Here is a 12,272-nt window from a genome sequence, read left to right as displayed (position 1 = left end):
TATATATGAACACTTGACATAGGATTAGGGCTTACTAGAAGGGTCAATATAGTTGGAATGCCTACTATTTTCTTTGATGTCATTATTCTCTTAATTTACAAAAAAACAAAAAAAAAAAAAAACTTGAATTTTGTTTTGGTCAGAAATTAAATTGGGACGTTAAGGAGGGTCAACATAGTTGGAATGCCTACTATTTTCATTATTTTCGTAAAGTCTCCAATATTATTTACAATGGAAGTAAATTTATAATCACAATAACTAAAATATAAGCTTATTAATTGAGTCAAAAAATTAGTTTAACGACATGCATCAACATTTATGCTTGTTTTAAGTTAGTCGTACTTTTTTAGTATAAAACGAAATCGTCGTTTATATTTATACTCGAAGAGTTTCAAATAAAACAATGAGGAGATTCAAAAACTTATTCTCAATTGATTTATTTATTCATGGTAGAAAAGTAGAACTCTAGTTATTGCTACAAGAAAAGCCGTTTTATTTTTTTTGCTCACTATGAGCTAGTAGTATAGCTCTTTATAGCATACATTCATATTATTTGATCACTCATTGAAAACTCCCTAAATTGAAGATACATGACCCCTTTTCCTCTGACTTTCTTCCTTTCTTTGTTGAGGCTGGGCATTTGCAAAGTAAGATTGCTTTTGATTCTTTAATAGTCTATCAACTTGTTGAGCAGATCCTGGGAATGCAAGCTCTTTCACTGGTCTATGTATCTGGCTTATCACATTGTCCTCCTCACCTTCAAATTTTCAATCACAACCAAAAAACTTAATTAGCTTTATCTCATTCAATAAAGTAGAATAAAATATTGTAATCAATGTTAAAATATCATGAGAAATATAAATAATATTATTGAATATAGTATACCTGCGAGGAAGTTTCTCTGATTGTTCTCAGCATTGATACCAAATCCAACTAAATAGAGATTTGAAGAAGCACTCACAGCAACTGGATGACCTGCTGGAATCACAAAGACATCACCTGGAGACAATCTAGCTCTGTACCTTTGCACTTGTCTGCTTCTGTCTTGTCCTTCTTCTTCCTCTTCCTCATCTTCTTCTCTTTGCTCCTGTTGATTCTCATTTCTTTGGCCCACAAGTTCAAATTCTCCTTTTCCTTCAACAGCTGCTACAATAAGTGTGGCCCTTGAATTGTAGTGTGGCAACAAAAGAGATCCCTAGAATTAAATTTCAAAAAAAGAATGATTAATTTTTTTAGCTATATATATGTTCTCTAATTAAAGCATGTTATTGTATATACATATATATTATAAATTAATTTTGTTATACCTCTTTAATCTCCACTGCATTGACAAGTATACCTAAGTCTTGTAGTTGTGGATTTTTCTCTGGGGTGATTTCAACGAAGTTGCCAAACTTGTTGGAATAAATAGGGTCGCGGTTTCCCAAGTTGAATGGTTCAGATTCAGAAGATGCACTTTTTTTGGAGCTAGACTTAGCATTTTTGCTCAATTCCTCAATTTGTTCCCTTGATACTTTGACTATTACATTTGCTTCCGAGCTTTGATGTCTCCTCCTATCCCTAAGGTCTCTTCTGTGTTGTGGCTCTTTCTCTCGCTCTTCTATAAGGACCCTCTCTATCTCCTCATAATCAGCCTATATTTATAATTAATAATATATACAAGTACATATTAAATATCTACATAAATTAAACAAAATGAATAAATAAATGGTGTGTTGTATGCTTACATTGAAGGAGGCCTCTAGAATGTTCTTGCTGAACCCAGATAAGAAGGATTGTTCGTTTTCACTTCCGGAAAGTAAGAAAGACTGTTAAAAAGATCAAGAACAATGGTAAGAGAAGAAAAAAATTACACTTCAAATTTTTATAATACGGTAAAATGTGGGGTTGAAAACCAAGAGTGATGAAGTAAAATTAATTCCTATATTACCTGAAATTGACCGGGTTTGTTTAGTGGGATGACGAGATCTAATACTCTAAGATCTTGCTTGTCATCTTGGTTTGCCAAATAAGCAATGGTGCCAGCAGGAAGTTTAATTGTATCACCGCGCTCAAGGTTAAAGGATTTTCTATCATTGGAGTTCAACACGGTTAAAATGGCTCTCCCTGCAAATTCCAATTAACATTAGATTTTAATATCAAGGTATGAAATGTTTGTTCTTTGCAAAATTTCTTACATCTTATTCAATAGAGTATGATATTTAAACGGCTTAATTGCATTTTTAGTCCTCCTATTTTATCAAACTCACAAAAATAGTCTCTTTATATTAAAATCGAACTTTTTGATCCTCTATTTTCATATTTGTTGCAATATATATTGATCTCACCCTATATTTTTAGGTCCAAAAATTGTGATTTTTAGCATTATAAAAGGTGATTTATTGTCTGCGACATTGAATCTAAAGATAAAATATCACATTTGAACCTAAAATTGATTTTTATTGTCATTAAAAGTCGTCTTTTAAGGCAAAAAAGAAGAAGAAAAAATGTGTTAGAACCAAAATTGCAACAAATATGAAAATATGGGATCAAAAAGTTAGATTTTAATATAGCATGACTATTTTCGTAAGTTTGATAGAATAGCGGGACAAAAATGCAATTAAGTCTATTTAAACGTTACATAATAATTTTACTGCATAATATAAAATAAACAACTTGTGATAAATATTTAATTACCACTTAGAATTGCAAGGATAAAGTCAGCATCATTATGTTGTGGAAGAAAGAGTGTGTGAGGTTTAGAATTATATTCCAAAAGACGGTAGTTTTGAAGATTCTCAAATATCTCCGAACGTTTGTCGAACCTTTGAAGGAGACGGATGTGACCGTTTTCGTTTTCGAAAAGAGTTTGAAAACGGTTATACTTAAACAAAAAAGGGTTAGGGTTTTCTTGATCATGTCTAGAAGAGACAGAGAGTGAGGAAGCTAGGGAAATAATTCCCAACAGCATCAAAAGTTGAAATGGAGCTTTGATTGCCATGTTGATTTTGAATTAATGTCACTTATAGCTTGGATAATGAGATGATGGAGTACACTGAGATATCCAAAGGTATTTATAGCTATAGAAATGAAAGATATATGATTGTGATGCATAAACATTTGGCCATGGTGTTGCATGCATGTTGACGAGTGTTGAAATGAACAAAATTGAGTTGGCAAAATGAAAACAACAGCGTGGTAGTGAATTTGGGTGGTGGAGTTTTGTTTGAATTTGATGAATTTGGACATTCTTTTGGTTAAAGGGATTCTTTATGTTTGTCTTCATCACTGACCAATGGTTAAGAACCTCAACATGCAGTCTGTAAAAATAGAGGTATACATTAATTGAAGATCATTTTTATCTTTTCATAGATAATAAATTTAAGGAAAAAGCTAATCTCGGGCATCAGTACGTTAAACTTATTAATAAGCAAATTTTATTTTGGAATTTGTGTATTTAATATTATAAAAATATAAAAAGTTATCTTTTTAATATTAATTTTATCTTTCCTGAAAGAAAAGTGGTGTGGAGAGGTTCCTTTTCGACATCTCTTTCCTAATTTATTTTGTAAGGAATCTGATCCTAATGTTGAGGTAGCTAAGCGGCTGATTGGTAATAACACAAATAGACAGTGGTGTTGGTCTTGGTGTGGTGAATTAACGGCAAATGAAGAGGAGGAATTGCAGGGTTTGCAACATTTACTTCTTGATGTGGCGCTGGTGGGAGAAAGCAAGGATAAATGGAGATGGATACCGGAAAGTTCTGGACAATTTTCTGTAAAATCTGCTTATTCTTTGATGATGGATGGGAGAGTTATGCAGGGTTTAAACCCTTCGGTGTTAACAACTTTGCAGTCTCTTTGGGAAAATGATATACCTTCAAAAGTAGGTGTCTTTGGCTGGAGATTGCTACTCGAGAAATTACCTACAAGAGCAGCCCTTGCTTCTAGAGGTATTTTAACTAATCTACATGAGTTACCTTGTGTTTTTTGTTTCAATGAGGTAGAGGACTGTCCACATCTCTTTTTCAAATGTCATTTTATGCAACAAGTTTGGAGAAGAATTTTTAATTGGTTGGGATGTGCTTTTTATCATTATGATGTGGGGTGGAAGCACTTCAATTTCTTTGGAGATATTGTGAAATCTAAAAGGGGATTAAAAGTAAAACATTTGATTTGGCTCGCGACAACGTGGTGTGCTTGGAAGTTAAGAAACAACATTGTTTTTAGGGGAGCTATAGCAGATTTGGATTTGTTAGTAGATCAAATTAAACTCATTTCTTGGTTTTGGTTCATAGGCCGTTCGGGTAGATTTAGCACTTTCTTGTATTATGATTGGTGTGCTAATCCCTTAGAATGTATTCTTAATATCTAAGGGTTTTTCTTTGTATTGTAAGAATTTGAGTACTCCTTATACTCCTTATTAATACAAATTTTGATTATCAAAAAAAAAATAAAAAATTTATCTTTAATTTTTTTATTAATAAGAAAATTAATTTCTTTAGTCTATGTGATTTTTTAAAAGTATTCCTCGTAAAAAGAATTCCCAAAAACGAAACCCAAAAACCAAATGTTAGTTGGTGTCATGACCCTGCCCAGCCCATGAGGGGCTCCGCCCCTGACCACATCTTCTACAAGATGAATAATAGAAGAGAAAATAACATAATTCCTAATTTTATTTTATTTTTATACAAAAAAGGGCCTTTCTCAACAGGACAATGATTCATATACGCGCAGTCCCGGACCCGAGAAACTAAATATAAATCACTCTAGGGGTAGCAATTCCCATTACATCCGAATGCAATAAACTACTTAAAGCAACAGGACAATGATTCATATACGCGCAGTCCCGGACCATGTTCACATCCCATGTTAGCAAGAGCATCTGCACAAGCATTTGCTTCCCTGTATGAATGGCAAACAATAATCTCCCAATCCAAAGCTAAAAGCTTCCAAATTTCTTGTACAAGTCTCCATCCAGAGACACTAGATTAGGGTTATTCAGTGTCTGAACCACAACTCTATAGTCCACTTGAACCTTAATCTTTGTAATACATTGTTCTCGTGCAAAGCGAAGTCCATCAAAAACACCTCATAGCTCAGCTATATAAGCGCTACATCTTTCTAAATGGCGTGAGAAGCCCGCCATCCATTGACCATTAGAATTCCGAAGCAAACCACCACAACCAGCTGCTATATACCTCCTACTCGCTCCATCCGTGTTGAGAACAACCCAATCCTCTTCTGGCCATTGTCAGGCTATGTCTACCTCGACCTTATGCCTAGCTGGAAGCGCTATATTGCTAGCATAAGCTGTCATGTACTGCATGATGCAGTCCAGAATGTAATGCCAAGCATGTGTAGGTTTCAACCGAGCATCGTCGTGCATCTCTCTATTCTGCCAAGTCCACGGAAATGACAGCTTGTTGCCCACACACAACACCAAGTCATGTTCAAATCTCGTCCTAACTCTTGCTTCAAATTTATGTGAGTCCAGTGTCGAAGGTCTGCAGCAAAGAAAGGGACTCGAGCATCATGATTCAATAAATTACACCAGACACTCTTAGCTAAGGGGCAATCCCTCAAAACATGAAGTATATATTCAACAACATTAATACATTACTTGCACCAAGGCTCTCCAATGTGCATTTTGCTTTTTCGGTAATTTGTTATTAGTCGATCATGCCGAACAAGCCACATGAAACTCCTTATACGCTCTGGAACTTTGAGTTTCCAGATATTGAGCCACTCTATTTCCCAATTGTCATCACTGAACCTGCATAACAAATTGTAGGTTGAAGCAATTGAAAATTTCCCATTAGCAGTGCCGCTCCAGGCCTTCTGTCATCATTATCGCTGTCATTATAAGGTGGTAAAAGTGCATGCATTTTGCTAATAATGTTAACATGTAGCCAAGTTTCCAGCATATCAAACTTCCAAACTCCATTAATATCAACTAGATCTTTAACCATTAAGAACTGCATGTCTGCCGGAACTGTAATGCCAATATCTATTATAGATTTTCCTGGAAATAACCACTTGTCAGTCCAAGCACGCACACAATCTCCTTTGCCAATGTTCCAGAAATCATAAAGGTCAAAACAAGTCCAAGTGTTCACTTTGATTAAGTCTTCTAATGCCCAAACCTCCAAGACCCGATATAAAGCCAAGTGTTCACATTTTCCCATCTCACTGCATGGTATTTTTTACTATTATTGTCATTACCCGATATAAAGCCTCTTTGAATTTTTTGAATCTCATTAAGACATGTTTTAGGGATTGCCGTTGTCATCATGGGATAATGGGCCATTCCTTCCCGCTCTCATTGGTCTCCACTTTTGTTCATGCACTTCTTGCGTTATTAAATGATAAAGTTTATCCATGTATATTACAAATAAGTAAGGTGAAATAGGATCACCTTGTCTTATACCTCGTTGTGGATGAAATATTCTGCTCTCGCTGTTCCACTTCACATTGGTACGAACACTAGTGACTGATGTCATAACCACATCAATCCACTCCATTGGATAACCCACCTCCATAAGGGTATTGTAAATGAAGCTCCAATTAAGTCGATCATACGCTTTGGACAAATAAACTTTAATAGCAAAATAGCCCACCTCCCCCTTCATCTTACTTATATTGTGGGCCATCTCTTGGGCTAAAACAATGTTTTCATGGATGCTCCTATCCGGAATAAAACTTGTTTGGTGAGGAGATACAAAGAGATTGGTCGGAATTGCTGAATATATTCTGGATGATCAACTTTAGGAATTAAGCAAATATCAGTGCAATTAAACTCCCTGATGATCAAGGGGCTCAACCAGACCTTCTTGACAAAATCACATACGCTCTTACCAACTATACTCCAAGACTTTTGGTAAAAACCAGCAGGGAAGCCATCCGGTCCCGACGCTTTCCAAGGGCTCGTGCTAAAGACAGCTCTAAATGTCAACATCCTCCATGGAACTTCGTATCCGCTGTATCTCATCATCAACTAAACGTGAGTAAGTTATTTTGGTCTGGAACCAACTAACCTCATTACCGTTATTTGAGAAAAGATTTTTATAGAAGTCATTTGCTCGTTGTTTGAAAACCTTTTCTCAAATCACGATGCATTAAGCCTCAATTCTCAACTATTTTGTCTATTTGAAAAATCACGATGCGTTAGTGAAAATCACTGTTCTCAAACCGTGATTCTATTCATTTGAAAAACCTCAAACTCAAACTCGTTCTCCTATTCTAAGGATCGGAGGGAGAATTATTCTTTCATTTATTTATACATTTTTAACATATGTCGCAAGACCGGATAAATAAGTACTCCCTCTGGTCCTATATATATATAAGAAAAAGTTTAGTTTTTAGATTCATTGTAAAGTTGATAAATCTAGACAAGTCTAAATACATCAATCAACTTTACAATGAATCTAAAGAGCAAACTTTTTCTTATATATAGAACCGGAGGGAGTACTTATTTTAATGAGTAATAATTTATTTTTCATTCGCAAGTTGTTTTCTGTCCCTAGCATTACATGATTATAGTTTGTCTTTGTCCACCATGTAACGCGATGTTTCATGTGTTACTCTTATATCCCAATTAAATTGATTGATGTATGTTGTCTTGAGTGAGTGGCAAGGAGTATATTTTGTCACCTTGTTACCCTTAATTAACACCATGTCTCACTTTTGTCCTTATTATCCCATTAAATTAAATTAAATTAAATTGATCGATATATGCTTGTTCTTTTCTCTTTTGTTGGCAAAAATTGGCAAACATGATTTGAACTCACAACCTATATTGATTGGTGCTTGTTGTCTAAGTAAGGAGGTTTTTTTTTTTTTTTACGAATTAAGAGTTGAATAATATATAATATTATATATTGATTGGTTTAGAACGTGTCAAAGTTTCCAGTGTTGAATCTGATAAAGGAGCTGTTACCCGCGGTTGAAACTGACATAGGAGTAGTTACTCCCATATAGCATGTTGGAAAAATATGACATAGAATTATTATCTCATATAAAGAAATAGTAGTACAAATAAATATGATGCATAGTAAAATAAAATTTTGAAGAACAAATGGTTATCGAAATTGACTGAGGCGTGCAATGTACTGGACATAAGAGTATATCACGACTACAGGTAAGTTACCCGGTTCAGTTTGTCTCATAGCTAAAACTCTCAAGGATACAACAGTCACTTCTTGCTAGCACGACACGCGAATTAGCAATGTCTCATAGAACTACTTTTGGATGGTGAAGCGAGCTTATAATTTATGAATCACTCATCATTTTTCTCTATATATTTCTCTCATTCTCAAACCCATATATATATATATATATATAAAAGCAACTAAAAACATATTGGTGTAATTAGCAATGCGCACCTTTTCTAATATGACAAAAAATCCTTGATATTTACTTATGGGTCATGCTAAACAGTGCCCTTAGGGCACTAGTTAAGACATGTTGGTGTAAATTTGCAATGCGCACATTTTCTAATATGACAAAAAAATCCTTGATATTTACTTATTTAACACTAGGAAATTTGGGGTTAGTTAGGTAAAATTTATTAAATAATGTGCACTCATTTGCTAATTTACACCCAAACAATTATAAATATATACAACCATAATAAATACAAGACAACCTAGGAAATAAAAAAAAAAAAAACAACTTGAGAAAACATATACAATCCAAATTCATCTTTTATTCAAGTTCAAAAAAAAAAAAACCTGAATATTCAAGTTGATGGATTAATTAAAGCCATTAATTTATGTGAAGTATACTTAATTTATTTTTTCATGCTACAGAATTTTTTTTTAATTCACGTAAAGTGACTAAATTTTCAATATATATGATCCATATTTTCACTATAACATGAATTCCATTTTTTCACTATACATGCTCCAGCTCCGTAAAAGAAAAAAAAAACTCCATTTTTTTTAATTCACCGAATGCTGCTTCGATGCTTTTTTTATACTATAATTAAACAAGTTTGACTATTATAAAAAAAGAAGTTTTGTGCAATATTTCTATGATTTCCATTTTAAATCTATTACTTGCAGGATCAAACTAATAAATCATAGGATATATTTGTGCAATATTTCTCAGAAATGTTTGAGTGTCATCGTGTTAGTAGATTTGAATTAATATGAAAAAACTTTAAAGAAAAAACATTCAATTAAATGATTTAAAGACTACGGTGTACAAAAAATCATACATTTGTCTTGAAGAACTCGTTTCTCGTTTTGACATGGACAATTTGAGTGTTTTAAGGTTTCTATGATGATTTGTTACACTTAATCCTTACTAAATAAGAAATAACTGAAAACAACTGTCATAAACAAGATATTTAACTTGTCGGTAATTAATTGGTTTTTGATAAAAACTTTCTAAATATATGTCTTTTTAAATTGTAAATACTAGATTATTTTTACTCTTTTTAAAAGGAGATTAAATTATTTGATCATTTTCTTGCATTTCAATTAGTAAATCACAGTTTTATTGTGGCTAATAAATTGCAGTCTTGTACAAAATTGCTCCAGACATCTGGCACATTTGTTCATGATTTGTCAAATGAAGGAATAGCAATATCTCTATATCATTGATTAGACCCTAGAGCTACCACTTCATTAAATCATTCCCTGTTAGTGTTTTTTTAGTAGATAGATGAAAATAAGAAACTATATTTAAACTCACATGCATAAAGTGCTCGAATATTTGAAATTTAGTAATTTCAATATTTTTACTAATTAAAATAGAATTTGTTTACATCATTCCCTGTTATTTAGTATAAACCAATATGTATAACACAACCGAACAAATGTTGCACCTTAGTCAGTTTCTCCAATTGTGCAATTTATTACTACCCGCAATTTTTATTTTACTAAAATAAAAATTGAAAAACTTTAGTGTGGATTAATGAAATGGGTTTTTTTCACTCTCAACATGAGTTTAGGATCTCTTTATTTAACTAGAGATCGAACTTGGATTCGAATCCATCCTTGGAAATGTAGCAATGTTAAATTGTTTTGAAGGAGAATTAAAATGAAGTAAACTTTTAAAATATATGAAGTTTTTCACAAGTTGAAGGGTAAAATGTAGTAACCGGTAGTAGATTAATTAGTCTATAGAATGTAGTTGAATAGTGCAAAAGATTTTAGTTGATAGTATAGTAGCGTGAAAATCACTTAGAGCAAGTCTAAATATATATATATATATATATATATATATATATATATATATATATATATATATATATATATATATATATATATATATATATATATATATATATATATATATATATATATATATATTATGAGAATGGTAAACATATATGAGAATATGAGAATGAATTTCAGCCTTTGGATTGAAAATACATATATTAGATTAAAATGATGACTCACATGTCATTCTCTCTCTTTTTTTATTTTTCTTTCTTTCTTTCTTCTCCGTACTATCTCTTCTTCTTTTCCTTGTTTAAAAAAAAAAAACTCTTATTCTTCCTCTCCCACTCCCACCGTGCAATTCTTCGGCGCTTACTACTGGGTCATCGTCCTTATTCCTTCGCTGCGTCTTTCTACCCTTCTCTCGCCGTTCTTCGTTGGTGTTCTCCGCCGTTGTTTGGTTTCCGTTTTTTCTGCATCTCGATCCCTACCTCTGTAACGCCCCTAAAATTAGAATTCATTTTATTTTATTATTTAGTTGTTGTAGTGTTGATTGACGGTGTTTATTTAATTATTTTGTGTGGCGAATAATTAAATGGTTGATAAATAAAAATAACGATGTTGCTAATTAAAAAATAAATATTAAAAGAAAATAAGTAGAAAATAAAATAAAGAGTTGTTGGAAGCATAGAAGGGGTGTAGATAGGAAAATGGTAGAGAAAGGAATAAAGAAGAAGAAACATAATTTTAATTATCATTAAAACATTTTAATAATAATAATAATGTCATATTTTAATAATGATAATGTAGTTGTCTTTGGACATTAGTGGATAAAAGAAGAAAAATTTCAGTAGGATGATTCATAAAAAAAACAAACACACATAAAAATAGTGCAAGGATGGGAGAAGAGAGAAAGCTCGTGGGAGAGTGAAGAGAAGCAAGGGAAGGAAGAGTTTAACCTCAATATAGGGAATTCACTGCAATCCAAGTAATGAAGCTTTATATACTCTTGAAATTATGAATTCAATAGACATACTTGTGTATTCATTATGTGTGTGATTTAAGTTGTTGCTGTTATGCTTCCTTTTCCCATTATGTGATGTTGTTGTTGTTTCTATACTTGTTCTTAATTTTGATTTCATCATCTGGTATGATAATGATTCTATGGTTCTGTTGTTGCTGCAAATTCGTGTTCCGATGTTGAGTAAATAAAATTGTGGATTGACGTTGTGCTTGAGAATTAACATAAGGGGTATAATGATTTTTTTTGGGATTTTGATGATAATTCAAAAGAAATAGTTTCATAAAGTGTTGACCATCAAATGCAATTCTAAAGCAATTCTGAGATTTTATGGGTTGAGAGAATGTCAAAACTGAAGCTTTTGAACAACCATCAATGGAGTTTTTTGTCAAAATTCGTGTGAAGCTTTTGTTATGTAAAACATTCGATTCGATTGTCATTTCTAAAAATAAATACCGGATATCTTCCTAGAATTGAATGACGATCAAAACGATATAAAATACGTCAAATTCTGTTGAGAAATGAGGGAGAACCGACCGGGTCAAATTGCGGGTCGTCGCGACCCGTTTTCCTGCAACCGGGTGAAGGAGATGATGAACAGTGCGCGAGTGGCCTCGCCCACTCGCAGCACCGGCGCGTGCGGGAGCGTGTGAGGGCATGGAGGATTCGTTTTTAAAAATTGTTTTTACAGAAAAATAGTAAATAATTTTCTTGAAATTATGGTACCTTTTTGGAAATTGTTGGACACCTGTAGCTATTTTTAATTAATTATATGATGTAATAAGGTGATTAAAAATATTATAATTTTATAAAAGTTTCCCAAAATTTTATGTAGAGTATTTTAAATATTTTGGAACCCTCTGGTGTAGCTCACTCTCCCTGGTTTTATATGCTATTAAGATTTGAATTTATTTCTTAATTTTTATTAATTAAATTGACTTAAAATTCGTACGTTTCGTCAGTAAACTAAATCAACATGATTTGGTTTATGGGTACTGTTAAAAAGGAGTAATAGGTTGTTGTTTTGGAGAGGAGTGAATGATTAATTGAGTTATGGAGTTTTAGTTGGTGTTGTAATCGAAGTTGCTAATAATTGGTGTGTAT

General features: G+C 32.8%; 1 protein-coding gene across 1 annotated transcript; it reads right to left on the bottom strand.

The window, feature by feature from the left end:
• Positions 1–435: 435 nt before the first annotated feature.
• Positions 436–2,997, bottom strand: LOC123882888 (vicilin-like). Its single transcript, XM_045931534.1, has 6 exons — positions 2,677–2,997; positions 1,931–2,106; positions 1,728–1,808; positions 1,308–1,634; positions 886–1,195; positions 436–757 (listed from the first exon to the last, which is right to left on the bottom strand). Exons 1-6 carry the CDS (start codon positions 2,978–2,980, stop codon positions 576–578), a joined length of 1,380 nt encoding a protein of 459 aa, XP_045787490.1. The 5' UTR covers positions 2,981–2,997; the 3' UTR covers positions 436–575.
• Between the last annotated feature and the right edge of the window lie 9,275 nt (positions 2,998–12,272).

This window comes from Trifolium pratense, linkage group LG5 (genome assembly GCF_020283565.1).
Source record: "Trifolium pratense cultivar HEN17-A07 linkage group LG5, ARS_RC_1.1, whole genome shotgun sequence".
Lineage (NCBI taxonomy): Eukaryota > Viridiplantae > Streptophyta > Magnoliopsida > Fabales > Fabaceae > Trifolium > Trifolium pratense.
The sequence above is the reverse complement of the archived record's forward strand: the minus strand, read 5'-3'. Positions and strand labels throughout refer to the sequence as shown.